Genomic DNA, 24,379 nt, shown 5'->3' with positions numbered 1-24,379 from the left:
GATAACACCTGAAGGATGAGGAGCCCCAGGGAGACTGGGGGCTGAGGGAGCAGAGCGTGCAAAGGCCCTGTGGCAGGATAGCCTGGCCCGTTGGAGGAGCTGAAAGGACACTGTAGTTAAAGTGCAGTGAGCAAGGGGGGACCAGGGGGACGTTGGAGACTTGGGCAGAGACCAGGTCACAAGGTCCGTAGCTAGGAGCTTAGAATTTATTCTGAATTTGGTGAATAGCCATTGAAGGGTTTTTAGAGAGGAGTAAGAAAATAATAGCCCTTGCAGGTGTGCAGAGAAGGAAGTGAGAGTGGCTAGAGCAAAAGCAGGAGGAGCAACTGAGAGACGGCGGCTTATGATGCGCATGAGTCAGGACACGGGGGCAGCGTCGGTGCACGGCGATGAGCGTGCAGACAGGTGTGGTGTATACACGGCGGCACTACTCAGCCATGAAGACGAGGAAACCCTGTTGTCTGCGACCACGTGCATGGACCTTGAGCGTTAAGTGAAACAAGGCAGACAAAGACAGACACTGTGTGATCTCACTTATATGTGGAAACTTACCAAAAAAAAACACGGAAAGAGATGACATTTGTGGTTACGAGAGGGGCAGGGGGTGGAGGAAGGTGGTCAAAAGGCACCAACTTCCAGTTCTAAGATAAACTAGTACCAGGGATGTTAGTACCACATGGTGACTGTAGTTGACATTCCCATATGATATACAGGAAAGCTAAGGGAGTAAAGCCTAAAAGTTCTCATCATTCTTTTCTTTCTCTGCATCTCTATGAGATGACGGATGTTCACTAACCCTGTTGTCGTCATTTCACAGTACGTGTCAATCAAACCATCATGCCGCACACCTTAAACAGTGATGTATGTCAACCATTCCTTAATAAAACTGGAATCATTATCATCTAAAAAAAAAAGAGGCTGCTCTAGCAGCCCGGTCTTCGGTGGTGGCCGTGATGACAGAGAGAAGGCAGTGGGATTGGGGAGATCAAAGCAGCGGAACCTGCTGAGGTATTCAGAGAGACACCTGCGGGGAGGGAGCGGTGGCAGTGCCACAAGGCTTCTGACTGAGCAGCACGGTGGACGGTGGGGCTCTCGACCAGGAGGGGGTGTCATTGGGGGAGCGGCGGGTTTAGCATGATACAATGTCCGTTTTAAACATGTTCAGTTTATTTTTTTATTTGTTTCACATCCTTTAATTCACAACACCTGCTTTTATTTTATTTTACTTTATTTAGTTTTTTGGCCGTGCAGCATGAGGGATCCTAGTTCCCCGACCAGGGATCCAGCCCGCGCCCCCTGCAGCAGAAGCATGGAGTCTTAACTGCTGGGCCACCAGGGAAGTCCCTAGACATGTTCAATTTAAATGACTGTGCAGCATCCCAACAGAATACCTGCTGAGGATGTGTGAATCCAAAGCTCAAAAGAGTGGCCTGGCCTGGAGGTAGAAACTCAGTTTGTTCAGCATAAAAATGGTATTTATACCCATGAGAGCATTTCACGTCGCTGGGGAAGAGAGAGAAAGGAGGGGAGAGGGGGAAAGGAAAATTACAGAAGAATAGAATTTTTTTATAAAGTTATTTATTTCATTTACTTATTTTGGGCTGCGTTGGGTCTTCGTTGCGGTGCGCGGGCTTCTCATTGCGGTGGCTTCTCTTGTTGCGGAGCACAGGCTCTAGGTGCACGGGCTGCAGTACTTGCAGCAGCACGTGGGCTTCAGTAGTTGTGGCACACGGTCTCAGTAGTTGTGGCTCGTGGGCTCTAGAGTGCAGGCTCAGTAGTTGCGGTGCACGGGCTTAGTTGCTCCGCGGCAGGTGGGATCTTCCCGGACCAGGGCTCGAACCCATGTCCCCTGCATCGGCAGACGGATTCTCAACCACTGCGCCACCAGGGAAGTCTTGAGAAGAACAGAATTTTTAAAAGAGAAAAAGACCCAAAAGCAAAGCTTAAGAATCCAGTATTTGGAGGTGGGCTGGGGTAGGAGGAGCCACGTAAAAGGAGCCGCCGAAGATGTAAAAGGAGAAGCACAGAAGCGAGGAGAGAGGAGAGGGGCTAGGGAGCGGTGGCCAGCTGAGCCGAGCGCTTCCGGAGGGTCTCCATCACAGAGTGCCTCGTCTTCCACCATTTCTGCCTCTCAACTTATTGGCCCTCCTTCAGAGCCCGGGGAGGACAACCTGCCCCAAACCGCTGCTGTTAGAAATCACCAGTGACCCCTGTCTCTGTGTCCACATCTTTTCTCAGTCATTCTCCTTGTTTTCCCTAAGCCTGTGGCATCAGGGCTCACCTGGTCCTCTGTGAAACTCTCTTCATTGAGTTTCCGTTTCTATAACCCATTCCTAGTCCTCCTACTTTTGAAAAACTGTCTTGTCCTCTGACTTTCCTTTCCCCTCCATCCCTTACATGCCTGTGTCTCCTGAGGAGGTGCCCTTGGCCCCTCATTTCTTCACAGAGCTTAAAGAGTCACTCGGTTTCCTATTCCAAAACCCACATTTCATGCCAACCTCAATCTCTCTCAAGACTCAAGCTCTCCTTCTTAATTCGTTGCTCAGACATTTCTAGATCAGCATCATACTGATAGTTTAAAAACCCTCATTTGAAAGCCACTCTTCTTTGCTCCAAACCCTCCTCTTGCTCATTATCATACTTCTATTTATGGGGCAATCATCTTCCCAGGTGAAACTTTCAAGTCATGTAGATTTCGTCTTTCCCTTCCTCTCAGACGCGCTTCTTTTGAACTTCCTCAGCTCATCTCTTTACTCTCCACCCGGTACTGTCCCATTCCCGCTGTTCTGGTTCAGTTGCCCCATCATTCTGCCACATCAGGCAGAACCTCGTTGGTCCTGGAGCGGAGCCAGGGCTTTGTTCTAAGGCACATGGGCAGCCCCTGGGGCACTTGACCATCGGGGAGACATGACCCAGGGATCATTTTTCAAAGACACTCCCTGGTCCAGCTTCAGCGTAGCTGGTTAGCCTCCTCTTCAGACCCACCGTGCTCCGGCCCAACTGAATACACGTTCCAGAACCCACCCTGTTTATTTCACTGCTGTGCAGCTGGTCACCTGTTTCCCCTCCCTAGATCACTCTATCATTTCTGCCTCTCAAAATATTAGCCCTCCTTCAAAGCCTGGGTATGATGACATCTTCCCAACAAAGCTGTTTCAACACCCCAAGCTGGTAATAATCTCTTTGAATTTGAGCAGCAAATTATTTTGTGCATTCATCCTAATACCTGTCTTGCCCTATTTTGCCTTTTAATGATTTGTGTGTTACATATCTCCCCTCTTACGCCATAAATATCTCAGGACAGGAACTACGTACCTCTCATTTTTGTTCCACTACAAATCAAAACACATACCTTGCACACACCAGACCTTCAGGAAATGCCCGCCACAGAAATAAATGGGCAGCCTGAAGTAACATAAACTATTGTTTTGTGTGCTGATCCAGTCCTGAATCCATAGTGCTACCATTTCTGTATTACTGATGGTTATCCACTTACTATATAATATAGCCTTTCTTTAAATGCACTTAGAAAAGATGGAAAATTGTGTTATAAGGGAGGAACAAGTATGTAGTTTATTCCCTTCCTTAAACAAAGAGAAGTTCTGTTATGCGTCATGGAAACTTAAAGCACAGTAATAAAATGCACCAACCAGACTGGTTGAATGCTGATTTAGTGGAAACATTGCTTTGCCTCCTGTTCATGGGTCCTGACTTTCCTCTCAAGTACTTAAGCTGCACGTCCTATTTATTTTGTTTTTAGATAACATTGACCACAATCGGCTATGGAGACAAAACCCCCCTGACCTGGCTGGGAAGGCTGCTCTCTGCAGGCTTTGCACTCCTGGGCATTTCTTTCTTTGCACTTCCTGCTGTGAGTATCTTTGCAAAAATTAAGCACTTTCAGTTGGATCTGGGAGGTTTATTAGCACGAGCTTTCACAAAATGGTATGCCCTAGAACATAGCTATATCATTGACTAATATCATTTTTCTGATGTAATGTTGACTTTTCTACATGTATCTAGTTGGATAATTGACAAAATACGGTCTTCCCTTGGAGTCGCTTAACTCGAGAGTCTTATACCAGCTGAGGCTTTAGGACCAAATGATAATTCAGGCAACACCACCTCTCAGTCAACAGGCTGCTAATACATTGAAAATATGTGTAAAGATTTAAAGATATCCTCCTCTTAAACTGATGGCTCCCATTAGGTGCATAAGGCGTGCACTCCTGAAGAGATGCATGTGCCCACGTGGAGTATCTACCTCTCAGGTCCACCTGAGTGAAAAGCATACAAATTTAAAGGGTTTTTATTAATGTGTCAGATGATTTATTCCTTGTGTCATCATTGATTTTTGCTAACACCCAGTTTCTTATCAGAATGAAGAACACACTTCCCTTCTCTTAAGCTTCTGATTATTTTCTCCGTACTGGATGAAGCCTTCCTTTCTGATTGTTTTATCCTCTTGTGTCTTCAAAGGCACTTGGTCAGAGTATTACCACTTGCCCCCCTCCCCAAGATCTCACCTTTGGCTTCCCCTTATTGGAGAGGAGCCAACAAGCAGGACTGTGAGAGCTGTGGCCGCCGTCCCGCTTAGGGAACAGCAGCCTCGGTCTTGCCCCAGACACAGGCTGGCTCATGTCACAGCCTGTGCTGCAGAGACCCCAGGGCAGCCCTCCCAGGAGCCAAGGGGGTGGGGCCTTCAGCACCACAGCCTGTAGCTGCCGGGGCACCCCCTCTGCCTGGGACCCCTTGTCCTTCCTGTGGCCAGAGCTCAGCTCCAGCCTGACCAGCTGGTTGCACCCCGGACCATCCAAGGTCAGAGAATGGTCCCAAGAGACCACGCGAGAGCACGGGCATCAGACCCCACTTTGAATCCGGGTTTGTCATGTGCTGCCCACGTGTGACTGTGTTGGTTTGCTAGGGCTGCTGTAACAAGGCATCACGGAGTAGTTGGCTTGACTTAAACAACAGAACTTTATTGTCTCATAGTTCTGGAGGCTGGAAGTCCAGGATCACGGAGCTGGCAGGGCCGGTTCTTCCTGAGGGCTGCAAGGGAGGATGTGGCCAGGCCTCTTCCAGGGCTCGTAGACGGCAGTCTGAGCACTGTGTCTTCACATCATGTTCCCTCTGCCCATGTCTGTGTCTAGGTTTCCTCTTAATAGGACACCAGGGGGGCTCCCCTGGTAGCTCAGGAGTTAAGAATCCGCCTGCCAGTGCAGGGAACACAGGTTCGAGCCCCGGTCCGGGAAGATCCCACATGCAGCAGAGCGGCTAGGCCTGTGAGCCATGGCCGCTGAGCCTGCGCGTCCGGAGCCTGTGCTCCGCAATGGGAGAGGCCACAACAGTGAGAGGCCCGCGTACCGCAAAAAAAAAAAAAAAAAAAAAAAAAAGGACACCAGGGAGGCTCCCCTGGTGGCTCAGGAGTTAAGAATCCACCTGCCAGTGCAGGGAACACAGGTTCGAGCCCTGGTCCGAGAAGATCCCACATGCCATGGGGCAACTAAGCCTGTGCGCCGCAACTACTGAGCCCACGTGCCACTACCACTGAAGCCTAAAGCCCGTGCCCTGCAACAAGAGAAGCCACCACAATGAGAAGCCCGCGCACCACAAGGAAGAGCAGCCCCCACTCACCACAACTAGAGAAAGCCCAAGTGCAGCAAGGAAGACCCAACGCAGCCGAAAATAAACTAATTAATTAATTAATTATTTTTTTAAAAAGCACACCAGACATATTAGGATAGGGCCACCCTAATGAGCTCACTATAACTTGATCACCTTCGTAAAGACCTTTTCTCCAAATAAGGTCACATCTGAGGTCCTGGTCATTAGGACTACAACCTATGAATTTTGGACACAAGTCAGCCCGTAAGAGAAACCCTGAGTACATTTCTTTATCAATGTCAGGTAGGAAAAATGATCACACCCAGAGAAAACCTGTTAAGACCAATGACGTAAGTCAGGTGCTTGTCACAATGAAAATTTTCATGATGTGTGTGTTTCCTGCTGTGACAAAATGAAGCAGAGTCCAGAGTCAGCTGAATCTGGCAACCTCAGCAGTTCAGACCAGAATTCAATTCTCTGCCCAGCAATTCAGTGGGCAGAGACCCACTCAATAACCAGATTCCCTACAGGAAGATACCTTTAGAAACAGTAAAATGTAGTGTTGCACTCTTTTCCCAAAATAATGGCACAAAAGATCTGCCTCTGTTGTGTTTATACTTATCCTGAGGCCACACGTATAACAACCCGTGTGATCCCTCGAAGAACTACAAGCAGGGAAGGAGGCCCCCTCTGGACTGTCCCCCTGGGCACCCGTGTATGTGCCGTCCTCCCAGGAGAGCCTCGAGGCTCGTTCATAACCTTTGGTTAATTTAGAGAAAAGTCTGGTAAACTGAACTCTGTGGTTTCATACCTCTGAGGCTTATAGACAGCAATGTAGAAGTACGGTGATAGAACACACATTAGACCAGGAAGAGGTAACAGCAAGGGAGGGAAAAGAAAAGGGTAAGAAGTGAGCAGACATAAGTGTTCAAAGGGGTAAAGACCTGGGCCACTTGGCCTGAAGGTCAGCCCACCTCCGGGAGCTGGTGCTCCCGCCCAGGGAGGTGCCCTGACTCCATCCTGAGACCACGGACCATCACAGGAGGTTCAACTGTGTGGCTGTTAGGTTAAGGGTCAGAGACTAAGTGGTCATTCTTGTAAAGGTTTCCCAATAAAGTGATTACAATTTTATATGCAAATTAAATTAACACATGTTGGAGATCTGAACATCTTGCTTGCATAGACCACGCCCTAACAGCGCCAAGCAAAGTAGACTTCACCGTGGATCTTTTCACTGCAGCCTCTCGTTAGGGTCTTACTTACACTGAGTTCTTACTTGAATGAAAGACTCAGTGGCTCCCGCATACCTCTAAATAACACAAGGTGGCTGGAAATGCCGTTATGTCTTGTGCACCCGATGGGCTGGCAGGGTGTCGGATTGAAATTAGGAGAACACGTTGGCATTTTGCTGAGAAAAGTCAGAGGTGGATTGTGGCCCATCCCTGTTTGAGGTCCTTCTACCCAGGAGACCGAGGACCAAGAAAGAGAAGCTCCTTTCCCCATCTTTCCCTCAAAGCAGAAGGACTCTCCCACACATCACAGAGTCACACAGACCACCAACTCCACCAGGGGTCCCCTTCCTGGAGACCCCTGCCCAGCCTCGCCCTGCGGGGCAGGACTTTCTCCACCTGCGGAAGCCCCTTACCTCCTGCTGAGAGGATAGGATCTTTCTGTCTAGCCTGTTCGCCAGGTGCAGGACTGGGGGGTACAGATAGGCTCTTCTAATCTGGAAGGGAGTATATTTTAATTATAATTAAACAAGGGATAAATATTTTAAACACTGACCAATACATGTTTCCTTTTTATTTGGTGTTTATGTAGCACTTCTAAAACTTAAAACCTCAAAATTTAAGTTATCCGATCTTAGGAAATGAATTAAGACAAAAATCAGTTTCTGAGACTTTGTATCTATCGGTATGGATACTGGAAGGAATAGCATGCAAGTTATATTTACATGTATATACTTACGTAACTTACAGGATATATATGTAACATCACAGGCTTTATTTTACCAGCCTTGTGTTTCTGTTTCTGAGCTGGGGACGGAGGGAGGTGCGGCAGGATTGGACAGCAGCCGTAAGAAGACGCTGAGCAGAGCTGGTGCGGTGACTGCTGTAATGGGCAGTCTGGCTCAGGAGACATGCAGCCGACATTTGCCATCTACTGGCGAATGTTTCTAAGCACTGCCAACGTGATTTTCACCACATTTTAGTTTGTTTGGCAGGTGCTAAGTCTGTGCTATGCAGGGCCTGGCCTGTCTTCATTTTCCAAAAGGGATCTAACTCTGAACTTCATATTTACATAATGAATGCTCAAAAATGGCAGCTATTGCTGCTAATTCAATGCCTACAAAATCTAAATTATGCTTCCTATGAGTGGATTATACACATCTACGCATATCATATGAATACATAATATACATAATATAAATATATGCTATTAATTCTGCTGTTTCATAGTCTCTTACATGTTTAAACTTCACGAAAAATGACATTAAAAGGAAAATACTTAATTTTTTCCTTAATGCTTTAAGGAGCAGCAAGAAATTTAGGAGTTATACGTAACTAAGTGTTGATTTGGATTTGCAAACAGAAGGCCGTTTTTATAACCTCTAAATGGAGGGAAATGTTGTTTAAATCTACAGATAAGATCCTACAGACCAGGTTTTCATAGAGCTTGGCATGTTCAGTCGCAGCCTGCACGCGGTGAGGACCTCAGGCTGCACAGCACAGTCAGTGAGGGAGTGAGCTGGGACAGACCTCAGACGCCGTTCCTCATCCCGCGGTGCAGCCACTCGTCCTGACCGATGGGGGAGTCGGTCACTGCTCGTTAAAAACAAGACTGTCATCATATAACTGCATTTTAAACAGAATTGTGTTATTTATTATCTGGTCATTGTCCCAGAGGTAACTCAGAATTGTGGAATCTCAGGATGAGAAGGAAGGTTAAAGGTTACCTAGAGCCCAAAAATGTCCTCGCCAAGTTTTCATCCACTGAGACCTAACATCTCCAAGGACTAGACCCATCACCCCCTCGAGCAGCCTGTACTATCTTTGAGTGACTTCAAACATGTGAAGAAAAGAAAAATCGGCGGTCCTTACCTGTGGCAAATACTGACTTAGAGCTTATAAAATGCCCGGCTGTGACCTAAGGGTTAGACTCCTTGAAGTTTAATAAGAAGCTAATAATTTATAGCTAGCAACTAAAATCCCAGACTTGAAAGCAGAGGGGCTCCGCGTCCCACACCAGTAAAGTGGAGGCTTAGAGACAAAGCCCAGAGACTGAACTGAGCAAACTCCAAAGCCAACCTCAACTCAACTCAAGGCTGAGACGAAGCATCTTGATTCCACAAATTTAGACCAAAGCAAACTGAAAAGAGGGGCCATATCAGAGAGCCGGAAGTTTGGCAGATGAAGACAGCAGAAGGAAGCAAACCAGCAAAAGCTAGCATAAACCCAGAAGGCACTGCTCACCTACCAACCCCCAGATCTGACAGGTGAGCCAGGGACAGGAAGGCAAGCCGCGCGCAGAGTGTGCCGTTAAGACTCAGGTAGACAGGAAGGTGCTTTGCATTGACCTGTGCTCTTGTCTTTACTGGACAGACACGCAAAATGGCAAACCTTCGACATCTCCAAAACTGAGTGTCTGTCTCATCAGGACAACTGTCCTTCGCCGCTGTTACCTTCCTTTGGTAGGTGTAGAATTATAGCATCGCTGAGGATTAACCTTAAACGCTGCCTCCCCCACCATTTCGTGAATGGAATGTATAAAATCAGGTAGCGTCGTCAAAGTGCTGGGAAAGCTCCCACGTCCACATCCGCGAGACAGGAACAGCCCCAAGTTCTAATCCCCCTCTGTCCACCACTGGATAGGACCATTCTCTCTGACTTAGGCGTAAAGAAATGCCACAGAGAAGGCCACGCAAAAACATTTTTTAGATGGTGATTTTTATCTGGAATTGTGGTGACTCCTCCTACCCCATGGGAGACCGTACGGCCTGGTGACTTCCGGAAGGGTAGACATCCTTCTGCTTCCTGCCCAGCTGCTTGCCGTTGGCCGACGTGTTATAGTAGAGGAAATCGTGTTTGTTTTAATGAGTTTAGGGACAGGTTGCATACTGTTCACCTTTTCACAGACTCTTCTTAGAGGGTTTTTTTAAATGCTTGTATTGTTTAACGGTGTTTGGGGGAAAAAAGTTTTCAGCGCTATTTCCGTATTTTGTTGCAGGGCATTCTTGGCTCAGGTTTTGCATTAAAAGTACAAGAACAGCACCGCCAGAAGCACTTTGAGAAAAGAAGGAACCCAGCTGCCAGCCTCATCCAGGTAAACGTCAGTGTGCCGGGAAGACAGCAATGCCTGTTTCTGCAGGCGCTGGGTCATGGGCCAGTCCCACTGTGCCCTTGCTTAGGGGGGCTGCTCTTTGGTTTTGTTTTTCAAAGCGAAGCTGGAACTTAATGTACAGTCTTAGATTTGGTCAAGTGCTCCCCACTCCCAAACAGAAAAAAATGCTATGTATTTTCAGCCAGCGGTCCACACTCTGTTCGGATTAAGTAACGGCAGCAGCAGAGCCATGCGGGGGTCAGCAGTCGCGTTGCTCCTGGGATGACCTAGTGTGTGTCATGCATTGCTTGGTGAAAGATCACTGCTCATTCAGTGATGGAGCAGGACGCCGCATCGGTGCCCGCCTTGCAGTTCCCTTCTGCTGCCCGATGTGTGCCACCATTCTGAGGAACAACGTATTTGTTTAGAATGTCAGGGTTTAGTACTTGTGGAATCACTTTTAATGCCACCTAGAGCAATAACTGGAAATTCTTATTTTAAGAGCTGGAATTATGGAATACATCGATGTTTGAGCGTATGAAGTAGTAAGCATATTATTTGAAGCCAACTCATAATACACAGGTTGTTCAGCATTTAATCTTCGTTTCAGTAACTCCGGATTTGCTTCAGCAGTAAAAGGAACGCTTCTCCTTTTGTCATCCGTACCTTTGGGGTGTAGAGCCACCCTAGACACAGTCTAAGAATCACAAAATATGTTTTCCTCTAGATCCATGCTGTGAGCTCGTATTTAATTATAGACAAGGTGATTATGTAATATCCCTCCATGCCAGGCAGCGGATGCCCCAGACCTGCAGAACCAGAGGGCTCAGGGCGGTGACTGAGGTTCCTGCTGCAGTAGCAGGCCCGTTGTTCCCACGCACCTTGCAGGTTCCAGTCGGGAGTGGACGGCAGCAACCATGACACAACCCCAACTCCGCAGCCTCTGCCTGTGGCCACAGGGTGGGGGAGGCGGGGAGGGGCTACGTCAGGAAGGAGACCCCTTTGTATCTGTGACTAAGTGAGGGTGTTAGTGTTTAGAGCAAACTGTTCTGTGACTCCTGACCATTGCGCGTGACATGTAATGCACGCCACCGAGAGGCTCTTGTTTTAAAATTTCCGGGCTTTAAAGGGGTGCCAAGGATAAAGTAAACTTTGTTTTCCTGAAGGAAAGGCCCCTGAGTCGTAGGAGTTTAAGATCTGAGGCCGAATGACAGGGCCATGATGAAAAGGGATGTCATGCACACCGGGGTGCACACAAAATGCCCCAACAGAGAGCCTCCACCTTTTAGCACTTCTTAACTGCTTATGGGGTGTCCCCACACTTCTAAGGCATTTTTCTCCTTGCTATTTTTATCTTTCAGTTGCTCTTTAACGTATTCATCTTTCAGTTCTGGAAGAATGCTTTCCAGCCTGTGAATGCAGAGCTACTCCCTGGGTTCCTTGCATCCATTCGGGCAGCAAGCCCTGTCCACACAGGGAACCAGTGGTACACCTGACACATACCTAGGCTGTCTGCTCTCAGGAGCGTGGCCGTGCTATTGGCATCGATAAAGTTCAGACTTATTTAATATCCTCACGAAATTATTTACTAGCTTTTTGTATTGTATGTTTTCTCAATCAGCACGTACTCGAAGTACAACCACTTCTGTGTACAGATCCTTGATACTTCTGGGTATAAAAGGGGACTGCATTAAAAAAATCTTAGACCATCGGCCATCCTGTTGGAAAGTGAGCCCTTTGAGGAATTTCTGAGGCGTGGATCCCTTGTGATGACACAGAGCTTCCAGCTCTGCTGCCCAAAACAGTTGCCAAGAGCTGCAGGTGGCTGTTTACGTTTAGAAATTCAGTTCCTGGGAGGCACCAGCCACGTCTCAGGTGTTCAGTAGCCATACATGGCTACTGGCTATCATACTGCACAAGACAGATACAGAGAATAATAGGAGAGACTTTCTGATCTATCTCATCATTATTAACTACCAAATTGTGCAAAAAATAAAAATTTCCAATTGAACGTGAAAACAGTTTACCATTCCTCCAGACAATCTTTGGACTGGAGGCATTTATACCAACAGGCTTTGGCCAACAGCCAAAGCAAGACAAGGCTTTCCTCTGAGGTCAGCCGTAAAAAGTGAAGAGGCTGATTGCCAAGTTTACTTAAAGATCTAGATTTTTATTTTATGGAACTGAGTTATGTAATATATATTGTGATCAATAATTGAACTTGTGCCAAGGTAGGTAACTGCGGAGTGAAATCATTAATTTTTTTTTTACTTAAAGCTCTAACTTGTGTGTTGTTCTGAACAAAAAAGAATATAAAATGAAAGGCTTGAAATGTTCAAGAATACCTTTAAATCTAATCATAGTTTCATTAATTACCAATTTAAAAAGTGATTGTTCCTCTGTCCAAATGTAATTTATTAGACATAAGAATAATGATATAATTATTAAATGTATTCTTTGTTTTTCCTTGCTGTAACCCATGGCCAGAAGTCAGGGCTTTAAGCTTTAGATTATAGATTGTAGATGTTTATTTTAAGGATGCTTTAGATTAAACAACAAGCCTCGTTTGCTGATCCGTGCATTTTCTTACCCAATAAAACTGCCTTGGTTTGCTGATCACACAAAGCGTCAAGACCAAGACCAGTCTCGTTTGTTTGGAGCCAGAGCCGCTGTCTTTGTAAAGGGCACTGGAGATGCCCAGATTGCTTTGCCGTTCAATCGGTGAGACAACTAAATTAACCAGCATTTCAGGGTTTTAGGGAAAAGTTTGAAACCCCAGCAGCTTGCAGTAAACTCAGTTGTGTCAACATCTTTGCATGATTCATTTAAATTAACTTTTCCTTTCAAGCGGAGCAGTCTAGGAAAAGAAAGCAGTCCTCAGTAACGTTTTGAATACGTGCCCCAATGTCACCACTTTTATTAATAATGCCTAAGACTTGCGAAGTGCTTCTATTCACAAGTGTGCAAAGTGTTTCTGCTACATTATGTCACTTGGTCCCCAGGACAAGCCTAAGGACTTGGCAAGAGGTAGGACTCAGGTCCCTGGTGTCAGAATCTGAATCCAGCACTCGAAGCCTCATGTATACATCACTGAAACCTGTGGATTAGCATTTCAAGATCCTTCAGAAGTTCTGTGTGAGTGGTTTCCTTCTAGAGAGGTTGGTCCAGTTCAGGATGGAGCCAAGGTGCTTTATTGGAAACAGAAACGGGAATTAAGTACAAGTTTGTGAAATGAATGCTGACAGGTGGGCTTATTTTCCTGAGGGAAGAAAGTAGAAGATGCTGCTCTGGGGAAATTAGTTGGCCCCAAAGAAAAACAAATTATGTATTGAAACTTCAGCTTCCTCTAGTGAAAGAACTGAGCCTTCCAAAGTGAGACCACTAAAATAAACTCAAGCCACATATACAGAGCTTATACAGCCTTTGTAATAATGCTTTAATCATGAATAAGGACAGATTCAGAAAAAAAATTCCTAGATGTGGAAAACATGAGAGCAGAAAAAGAAGAAAACAGAAAAGGAGATAAAACTGTGAAAATCTCCCCAAAAATAGAATAAAAAGACCGAGATGGAAAATAAAAAACAGTAGGAAAATTGGATGACACTTCCAGGAGATCAAATATTCAGCCAACAGAAGTACCTCAAAAAGAATACAGGGAAACTAAATGTGGAATTTTATCAAATAAATATTCTATTCTGGTTCCCCAAAAATGAGGGGCAGGAGGGGCCACAGTAAAAGGCCCCCCAAGGACCCAGCACTGTGAACAAAAAGCTTCACACTGAGGATGCCCTTGTGAAATATGAGAACTCCTGCAAGAAAGGGGATCCTAAATGCTTTCTGAGCAGAACATACCCAAAGGGTCCAGAATCTGGATTGCATGGATTTCTCATTAGTAACCTTAGAATTAGAAGACAGTGGAACAATACTTTCAAAATTATGGAGGAAAATTATCTCCAATCTAGAATTCTATATTCAGCCAAATTATCCATGGGGTATGGGAGTAACATGAAGACTCTTCCAGATATGCAAAACCTCAAAACTTTACCTACCATTTACCCTTACTCAAGAAGCTAATATCACATCTTCTTTATCAGTTCATCTACCGATGGGCACTTGGCTTGCTTCCGTATCTTGGCTGTTGTGAATCATGCTGCAGTGGACATGGGGGTGCAGATATCTTGTTTTCATTTCCTTTGGATATATACCCAGAAGTGGGACTGCTGGATTATATGGCTGTCCTATTTGTAATTTTCTGAGGAGCCTCCGTACTGTTTTCCTTTGCAGTATATATACACAATGGAATATTATTCAACCACGAGAAAGAAGGGAATCCTGCTATTTGCAACACACGGATGGACCTAGTTATTATGCAGAGTGAGAGAACCAGACAGAGACAGACAACTACTGCATGGTCTCACTTATATGTAGAATCTAAAAAACTTTTTTAAGTCAACCTCCTAGAAAGAGAAGCAAAAAGTGGTTTCCAGGAGCTGGAAGGTGGGGGAAATAGGGTAAAAGGGTACAAACTTTCACGATGAGATGAATATGCCCTGAGGCTGTAATGTGAACCATGGTGACTATAGTTGATAACAGTGTTGTATAATTGAAATCTGCTAAGACTGTAGAACTTAAATGTGCTCACACCAAGAAGAGATATATGTATGTGTATAACTGAATCACTTTGCTGTACACCTGACACTATCACAACATTGTTAATCAACTATACTCCAATATAGCAATAAAATAAAAAGTCTTTAAAAATGCATTTCAAAAAAAACCCCAAAACTAACAAGCAAAATGTTCTCACACCAAAAAACAAACAAGCAAATAAATACGTGAGGTGATGGATGTGTTAATTACCTAGATGGGGGAAACCCTTTCATAATGTGTACATATATTAAATCACCATGATGTAAGCTTAGAAGATCTCACAACTGTATATAGGTCAGTTATACCTCAATAAAGCTGAAATGGGAAAAAAAGGAAAAGAAAAAGAAAAACAGGAGAAGCTACTTGGGTAGAATTAATCCTCCAAAACAAGGAGATGAACCCAGAAAGGAAGGAGACGTGGTGTTCCGGGAACAAGAGATCCCACCCAGGGAGGAGTGAGGGGACCTCTAGGCTGTTGCTGAGGGGCAGTCCCAGGGCCAGAGATGCAGGGCCGGAGAGCAGAGAGCCGGAGGGAGGTCGGCAAGGAGACACAGCTTTCGTGATGTATCTGACAAGTGGAATTTTAGAGTTCTGTTGAAGAGTTCAGGCATGTTTTCCTCCTAGGTGCATAAAGGCAAATCAAGAAATTAAAATAGGGCAATACTAGCTCCAAGAGAAACCAAAATAAATTACACGGGAAAGAAAAAAGTAGTCAATGGTCCATCACATTGCTGAGCTGGGAACAGTAGTTACGGGGTCAAAGCAACGCAAACACTAAGTAGTGTTCACTAACTAAACACTTAACGAAAAGTTAACTAAAATTAACTAAAAACTGTTGGTAGGGTGAGATCAGGGGAAGGTGTGTACATGGCTATGTCACTATCTTCCATGGTAAGAAAATATAAAACCTCAAAGAAATATGAGAACAATCCTTAAAAATAAGGATTCTTAAAATTAGAAACAGAAGCTATACAAGTTGAAGGGGTTGCCACTAAGGAACAAAAATGAGTGAGAAGTAAAGTGGGGAAAGCGATATTACTGGTTTTCACCCTAAATCTTTTCATTCTCCGGCTTCTAAAATTCTATACCTTGAAAAAAATCATTCCATGTTGATTATACCTTTGGATGCTCAGCTGGAATTAAGGTTTCCAGAAAGGGTCAAATGCGCCATAGCTGTAATGCTCCAGACAATGCAGACTAAATACTCCCTGAAACGTAACTATACTGACATTGCGCTTATAGCTCTGGACCAAAGTGTGAACTTGTTTGGCTACCTTGAGCACCAGGGTCGCAGAGTAAATGGTGAATTTGGCTTTCGTGTTGCTTTGTGGTGACTTTTCCTTGGGAGTGTGTGTGCCATGTAAATTAAATCCCTCTGGGCACTTTCTCTTGCCAACCACTGTGTGATTTTAGCTTCAAGTAGAGGAACGCTGGCTCCTCGATCACATGCTTGTGGCCTTGGGTTCAGCTTCCAGAAGCTGAGGGAGAGCTGAGGCCAGGACAGTGTGATTAGAGGGTGAGAATAATAGGTACCCGCTCCACTGCCACTGGACTGCGGACTGGTATCAGCCCCGAGGGAGATGCCACTTGCCCTCTGTTCCTAATGAAGGGAATAAGAGCTTAGCTGTTGAGATCAACTTGATAGAAAAAGAGCAAGAAGCCAGATCTCACTGTTAAGAAAATTTTCAGTTTTCTAAGCGTGGCCACTTTGGCCCCCAGTTCTTTATAACTTTGGCAGGTAATGTCTTGGTCCCACTTTTTGTCATATTGTTGTTTGGGATTTTTTTCCACTGATATCTAGTAATGCCCAGGCCTGCTGTGTGCTTCTCACTTTTACGTGAGTCCTGCTCCCACTGCATCCAAGTCCACATATATCTGATGCCTTCTATTAAAGTTGTTTAATTAAAGCAGCCCTGGCGGGGCTCTGGCCTTCACTACAGAAGACGCTGCAATCATAAACCCATGTGTCTTTATTGATGCCTCTGAGTCACTCTGTAGATTGTGAGTGTAACTAACATTTCAGGATGATACAATGACGACTGCTTTGTTCTCTTGGCATCTTGTAAGATACCAAGATGCTTAGCATAGTTCTCAGGGATTTGTAGTTTCAGCCAACATGAGCCATGGGATGAAGGCTCCAGGCAAGGAAGCTGGCTTCAATTATTTAAACCGTCCTTAATAATATACAACCCCTCAGGTCCTACCATATATCTTCCGAGTTTTTTATATCACTTCTTGAACATCTTAGGTGCGTAGGGAATGCAGCACAGACCCTAGAAAACTGCGCTGCCGTTGTCACCAGCAGCCGGAGAAAGAAGCAGATGGTGGTCAGGACCCCATGCACCCTCGCTCCACTTCTGCCCCTGGGGGAGCTGCCCCGCCGCCTTCTAACTGCAGGGATTGGTTTCCCTGCTTTTGTCCTTTATGGAAGTGGAGTCACACCACGGCGACTCTTTTGTGTCTTGTTCCTCTCACACAGCAGTATTCATGTACAGTCCATCCGCACTGTTGGGTGTGGTCACAGTGGACTGTCCCTGTGTGCTGCTCCACTGTGCCAGCGGTCCACGGCTCACCCATGTCTGGGCCTGCTGACGGCTGCTTGAGCATTTCCAACTGTGGTTCATTAAGAGTACTGCTGTTTAGACACAGAAAGCAAACCTATGGTTACCAAAGGGGAAAGGCAAGAGGGAGGGATAAATTAGGAGTTTGGGATTAACAGGTACACACGACTATATATAAAATAACCAACAAGGACCTACTGTAGAGCACAGGGAACTCTACTCAGTACTCTGTAATGGCCTATAGGGGAAAAGAATCTGAAGAAGAATAGATATATGTATATGTATAACGAAATCACTTTGCTGTACACCTGAAACGAACACAACATTGTAAATCAACTAGACTCCAGTATTAAAAAAAAAAAAAAAAAAGGGTAGTGCTGTTTAGACTCACAGATGGAGAGAACTACTTAGTGGTTACCAGTGGGGAGAGGGAAGAGGGAGGGGCAGGATAGGGATCAGGGATTAAGAGGTGCAAACTATTATGTATAAAATAAATAAGCTACAAAAATATATTGTACAACATGGGGATTACAGCCAATATTTTATAACTGTAAATGGAGTATAACCTTTAAAAATTGTGAATCACTTTATTGTATACCTGTAACTTATATTGTACACCAACTATACTTCAATAAGTAAACAAATAAGAAAATTCATATTAAGATTTTAAAAAAAGAGTAGTGCTGTTTTGAACATTAGAGTACACATCTTTTGATGAGCTTGTGTAAGCATATTTGTTGAGTCTACATGCAGGAGTGTGTAGCTGTATCGTAGGGTATATATACTTCAGCTTTAATAGATACGGCCAAAGTTTTCCAAATTAGTTGTGTCAACGTTTAACTCTTTTTTCTGCACACACGTATTCAGTGATATTGTCAGGAAAAGGAATATTATTAGGTCACTGTTTTCTTCATTGTAGGTTTCAAAATCATGAGTGATGGTAGGACAGGGGCATGACCTGTTTATGTGAATTAGTCACACAAAATAGCATGTTCTGATTGATGAATTATAATAAAAATGTTCCTCTCAGGAGAGTGGCGTAAACACTTGGTCACTAGAGATGTTTGCAGACCTATTGCAAAGGAAGAGATTCACCAGAATCTCTATGGAAAGTAAGTTCAGGCAACCTCTGAAATGGACAGTTCAGAGGGAAGCTGTTCCAACCACGGTCACCCAGCAGTCAGCAAAGGACCGTGGAAGGGATTCTAAGACCAACAGCCAGGCAACCTGAGGTGATGTCTCACCTCTGCCAGCCTTGTGTTAACCTCTTAATTTATCTGAGCCTTTATTTTCTCTTCTACAAAATAAGGGTCATAAGGGTCTTAATCCACACTCTGTGGGGATTACGTGAAAATACTTTGTATTATATATATATCAGGTATAATTCTATGAAGTACACAGAGCTTGTGTTTCACATCAAAGAGCTCTAAACGTGTTCTTAGACCCCAGCGTTCAATCCTTACGTGCTTTAGGATCATGCTCCTGAGAATACATTTCCCCACCTTGTTTTAGGCCTGCCTTTTATCTCCACCTTCGTGGTTAGCCTTAGAAGTACCCCATGGTTCAACCGCAGGGGATTTCACTACATCGTTAACATGCCCTGGTGGTCATCAGTTTACTAGCTAATTTACTAGTTGCCTTCTGGATTTCCAGGGTCCTCTGCCTGTCTTACAAGTGGTGATTAAGGGCACGCCGTGGCTCCCGGGAGGCACAGTCGGTCACGCTCGGGTAGCTCGCCTCCCACGTCTCTCCCTAACCAATCCCAAAACTCCTCTGTGTTATGCTTTGTGGTACTTCTGCTTCTGATGTGAGTTATCCTGAAAAGCAATTCTATGGATGTGGCGGAGTATATTTCACAGCCAGGCGAAAACACCCAAGCTTCTTCACCCTTCGGACATTTATCAGGGCTGAACATGGCGAGGAAAAGATGCTTAATCTGTGTTAATTTACTAATCTCCCTTTTCCTTGCATTCTCTCTCCTCCTCTCTTTTGTTTTTCTTTCTTATGTCCCTGCGTATGCTGCGTGCAGTGCGTTTGGCGTAGTTATGCAGCTGACGAGAAATCTGTCTCCGTTGCAACCTGGAAGCCGCACCTGAAGGCCTTGCACACCTGCAGCCCCACCAAGTAGGTGTCAGTGCGACAGTCGGGGCTGTGGTCGCGTTTCCTTAAGTTTGTAAAGCAAACCACACACACGCGCGCACACACACACGCACACACGGGTGTCGATTCGGGGCTTGTCTTACTCTCTGTTGCTCTTTGAAAGATTCAAAGCTGTTTGGTAACAACTCAGGTGCAAAACTAAATGGATTCTGTAGCATTCCTCACCATCCACAGACTGGGCTTGAATATGAAAAGAATCTAAACTTTATAGAGATTTATTTTTACTATTTCATGCTTATTTTCTAATATCTCATTTCGTAAAGCCCACCAGAATTCCTAAGGTAAGTGCCTTGGTTCTTGAAAAACAATGACTGTTTAAAACTCCCCCCATCCCCTGACTCCAGGCGGGGCTGCTTGGGGAGCATCACGTCTGCACATTTAAGTCCCTTAAGGTCATTCCTCCTCGGGATCCCCTTACAGGATGGGCCTTGAGCTTCCACTTGCAGATCAAACCAACATCAGCAGTGAAAAAAGAGAAGAGGTGGAGTACAGTGAGATGATAGGACCACTCAGAATACAGCTTGGAATTAACATTCAAAATTTTAAAGAGATGTTACTTCCATTCACATTTCATTGGGCGAAGCAGGTCACCCAGCCGTGCTTCAGCTCGGGGGGAGGGGGGGGACCAGGAGGGAGGTGCAGCCCCCCTGTCCCTAGAAGGGAGGGGACTGGAAAGGTCGCACACAGGCCTGACGATTGCCTCAGCATCTTTAATTCCCAAACAATCCTTAGTCCCAGAAGCCTGGACTCCAGTTCAGCTCACAGACTAAACCATAATCACCATTTAATGAAAGAAATCCTCAGTGAAACAAGAAAAGTAAGCCAGGGACGGCCCCCTGTGAGTCATCTGCTGGACTAGTAGTCGGTCCCCCGGGTTGTGCAGAGTTCTCGGACAGCTCAGCTGACTTCGTGCGTTTGAGCACCTGCTGTTTCCTTTCAGAGCCCATCAAGGCCTTAGTCCCAGTGGCTTCACGGGATTGGAGGCAGCTGACTAGTGTGACTCAGAGAAACCTCTTTTCCCAAAGTGCAAGAGAACCAGCCAGGAAGACCCTCACGGCCGGTTCTCCAGAGCCGCCGCCTCCAAGGAGGTCTGCGGGGCCATCGTGAGCTCACGGGATCTGTCATTTGCTTCCCTGCCCAGCCCTGGGCCTTGGCTTCCCATGCACAAGGTGAAGGACCAGAGCTGGACAAGGTCACCTCTGACCCTATGGGACACACCTCCTAGAGGTCAGGGTCAAACCTGTGCCAGCAGCTGTGACAGAGATTCATTGACCCCAGGATGTTAGAGCGGGTGCGGCCTAGTGTACATATGGATGAGAAGTCACTTTGCATTTAGATCTTAAAATGTAGGGAAATTCCCTTTTTGAGAATTAGACTCTTTCTAAGGTGTAGTATTTTAAAACAAAAAAGGAATATAACTCGTGTTCCATCTGTTCCTTGAGGGTATGAATCAAAAACGGGAACTGTATGGAAATTGTACATCTCGTCTTTATGAAGGTTGCTAGGTAATGTGTAAAAAGGCTAGTGGGAAAGAAAAAAAAAAAAAAAAAGTTCCCAAGTGACGGGGAGTGTGGGCTATTATTTTATTATATGTGATTATTTGGCTTCCCACTTCCTGCAGTTTTTGGATTAAAAGTCATCCTGCAGCCTGGAAAAACTATTCAATAATGAGTCAGATTCTCCCAGTGCATAAACTATTATTTTACTCCCGTAATTCTCTCTTTTTTCTGTTGTTTTCCCTGTTTCTAGTGGGGACGGGGATGGAGGAGCATGTATGCGGACACCTGCCTCCATCCTGTCCCTCTGTAGCTACCAGGCCTCAGCCCCACTCTCCTCTCCCTGCGCCCTGCTTAGCCTGTGGGTTTCGGCCTTGTTTACTGAGGAACGCGGCTGTTTGCCCAGGAGGACAAGCAGTGTCCCTGCACCTCTCCCTTCAGCCGTAGTTACTGTTCCAAACTGCGGTGATTCTTAATCTTTGTTGTTCTTTGTTAAACCATTAAGAACATGGTGGTAATTATGGACTCTTTCCCAAGAAAAATATTCAACGCATAAAAAATCAAAACTCTGCCTACAAATTTTAGTGTATTCACAAACTCCCTGAAGCCAAGTTCAGAACCTTTGCTCTGGAAGCAATCCTGCTTTCATCAAATGTGTAGGTTTGTGAGGAGAATAATTTACAGTGACTTAGAGGGTTCATTTTACATATATAACTAACTGGCTTAGCGAGTGCAAGGTGATACAGTAAGAAATAGACCAAAACTTCTTCCTTACATCGTGTATTTCCTATAACGTTTGGGGTTGAAGAACTTCTGAAGGGAAAGATCGTTCACTCCTCCATGCGTTCGTGCAGTCAGTGCTCACTGAGCACAGTCAGAGAGGAAAATTTTCCCTCTGCCCTTCTGGGTTCTTCTGTCTGGTCTGAGGATTAAATTGACATGAGACAGATTAACAGGAGAAAATCAAACAAGAGTTTAACAACATGGATACGCAGGAGAGACCCAGGAAAACTGAGTAATTCCCCCAAATGGGCGAAACCCTCTCGTCAAACACCACCTTCAGCTAAAGACAAAGGAGGATGTTGCGGATGCTAGTTTGGGACTCAGAGGGGAGAAGCGCAGTTCACACGGGGGTGGGGAAGCGGGTGTTTCCTGGGCCAGAAGAGACAAGGGGCAGAGTTCCTCTAATGGAGACACTCTCACCTCCAGGCCCTGCTGAGTCCCCTCCACACCTGGCCCATATTCTTTACAGACCTCTCTGGCGACAGCTTTTTTTCAGGGGGAACAGGCACTTTATCTCAATTCGTTTAGGCAGTTAAGGGAGAGATAAGAATAACTTCCTGAGACTTCTGTCTCTTAAAAATAATCAGCCTGAATTTATCCTCATGCCAAAGAGACACACTTTGGGGTGCCAGATTTTTGGGGTGCCACATTCTGCTCCCCTACAGCACCGACTGTGTGCACAGCACTGTTCCAGGCACAGGGAATGCAGCAGTGGAGGAGAAAAACCAACAGAATCCCAGGCCTCAGGGAGTGTATATTCAAGAGATACTAGGAAGAGACAGTAAAAATAAATAAGCAAAATATATAATAGCGTAGATGATGCTAAGTGCTAAAGAGAAAAGTAAAGTAGGGAAGGGACTGGGGGAGCGTTCGGGGCTGCAATTTTAAACAGCTGGTCGGGGAGAGGTGGTATTACTAAAAGCAGCAGCAGCACCAATGACATTATGAGTAAAAACGCCCACCCGTGCTCTCGCCCCCCCAGTTTAGAGATACAGTGGGGTGCGCTGACTGCACGGGCTCATCCCAGGGAGTAGGGTGGTGTGACAGCCATGCGGGGTGGGAGAGCCCATGCTGCTCAGACCTGCTGGACACCCTCCTTTCTGGTCCCGTTCGTCTCTCACGTGCACTTTGGAGGTCTTAGCAGTTGCTATTTCCAAGTTTTGTTTTAACGACAGAAGGATTTAGAGAAGGAACTCCTTGATTTTCATCACAAAGGGAGTGAAGGCTATGCAGGGGTGAAGCACAGGTAAACGTGCTATTCTGGGAAATGAGTCAGATCGTCTGTGAAGCTTCAGGGAGTCATCAAGCTCCTAGGGTGCCACGTGGTACCTTAGGGTTAGAATTCAGAGATTACCAACTCCAGCACCTTCAGTTTATTCATAAGAGCACTGAGACCCACAGGAAGGCAAGACTTCTGCCCAAGGACAGCGCATTTGCCAAGAGCAGGGACCCCATGCCATGTTGCGTAGACCCGAACTTGCTCAAGTGGCTTATTAGACAGACCACCCAACACTGAGCTAGGTTGTCTGTGTGCCTGATGCCCTGCAAGGACATTCATACTTTGTACAGCACAAAAACAAAATCTGCCCCAGCAAGTGACGGAGACACAAGACCACGGTCACAGATGAACTAACCCAGATTGAGTCTGCATGAACCACAGGGACTCCAGCTTCAGCACAACCCACACCGCCCTTCTGACGGTCTCTGCTGATGCTGGTTAGACCAGAACCACTTTGCCTAAACCTTGGATAACTTAGGCTGATGAAGAGTCTATAGTTTTTGGTCACATGTGGGCAGTATTGGTGCTGTGCTATCTCGGGTCTGTACCACCAAGAATATATGTCAGAAAGTTGGGTACCTTTATGATAAAGTGTCTTGCTTGTATGGCTCTTGCTCGGAAAGGATTAATTAAGGTACTTCATTCCCCAGTCTCCAATTTGGTCATTATCGAGGGCTATAAATGTATTCACCATTTATCGTCATTTTTCTTCTGTCTGCACGCACCTGGAGGAAAGAGCAAGGGGAAGCGTCAAGCAGGTTTGTGATTTCTGTTCTGCTTCGTGTTTGTTGATAAATCTGATGCCTGACAGATGTTTTAAATGCGTGTGGTGTGAGTAAAATCAATCAACAAATACAAGATGGTTAAAAGGGACCTTTCACAAGATTGCCTGCAAAGGTTGCTGTTTTATTGATTTCCACCCCCAGCCCCGCCTTGGGAGCATAAGTGTCTTTTCCTAACTCACTCACTGCTTTTTACAATCTGCAGAGCATGGGATGTTTAGGGTAAAAATAATAATTACGGTCTTTGGCTGTTCCTTGCTACTGTTTTCCCAGACAGAAGTCTTACGCAAGTATTCAAATCCCATGAAGCAGGATAAGATACACTCCCCTTCACCAGGGTCCTTCTGTTAAAGTGAGAAACTGTATGCTTTGGGGAGGGGGTAGGAGGGAGGGACAAAACGAACCCTGTGTCCAGGAGGTAAGAACACTCTTTGTGCAACATCTCCCGCTCATTCAGAGCTGAGGTCTACTCAGGTGATCTGATCCAAACGAATAGCCCCCTTCCTTGAGGAAGAAGAGAATCCTCCTGGACACTTCACCAGATCAGCTACACTGTATGGTCATTCTTCCGTGCCTTAGAAGGAAATGCTGTATCAATCAGACTGAATAGCAGAAAACTAGACCCAGAGGGAAAAGGAGCTGAAAGAGAACAGTTGAATCTGGGTTCCCGAGTGCCAGGGAGGGTCTAGGTTTGGGGGCAGAGCCCTGGAGGACAGGGCAGGCGGGTCTCAGCACAGGTGGGGT

General features: G+C 45.6%; 1 protein-coding gene across 3 annotated transcripts in view; it reads left to right on the top strand.

Annotated features, from left to right (window-relative positions):
* KCNQ5 (potassium voltage-gated channel subfamily Q member 5) overlaps window positions 1-24,379 on the top strand; it is a gene marked incomplete at its 5' end in the record, with an annotated part of 571,115 nt that overhangs the window by 472,611 nt on the left and 74,125 nt on the right. For 2 of the 3 annotated variants that reach the window (XM_081250514.1, XM_081250512.1), the window contains 3 exons: window positions 3,761-3,871; window positions 9,832-9,927; window positions 19,165-19,259. In XM_081250514.1, the coding sequence (XP_081106640.1) occupies window positions 3,761-3,871; window positions 9,832-9,927; window positions 19,165-19,259 (302 nt within the window). Of the gene's footprint in view, window positions 1-3,760; window positions 3,872-9,831; window positions 9,928-19,164; window positions 19,260-23,584; window positions 23,612-24,379 lie in introns of all 3 variants that reach the window. The other variant, XM_081250513.1, reaches the window with a different exon arrangement.

The sequence above is a fragment of the Mesoplodon bidens genome (genome assembly GCF_964165515.1).
Source record: "Mesoplodon bidens genome assembly, chromosome: 12".
In the NCBI taxonomy this organism is placed as follows: Eukaryota; Metazoa; Chordata; class Mammalia; order Artiodactyla; family Ziphiidae; genus Mesoplodon; species Mesoplodon bidens.
Note: the sequence above shows the minus strand (reverse complement) of the source record. Positions and strands in the feature narration are given on the sequence as shown.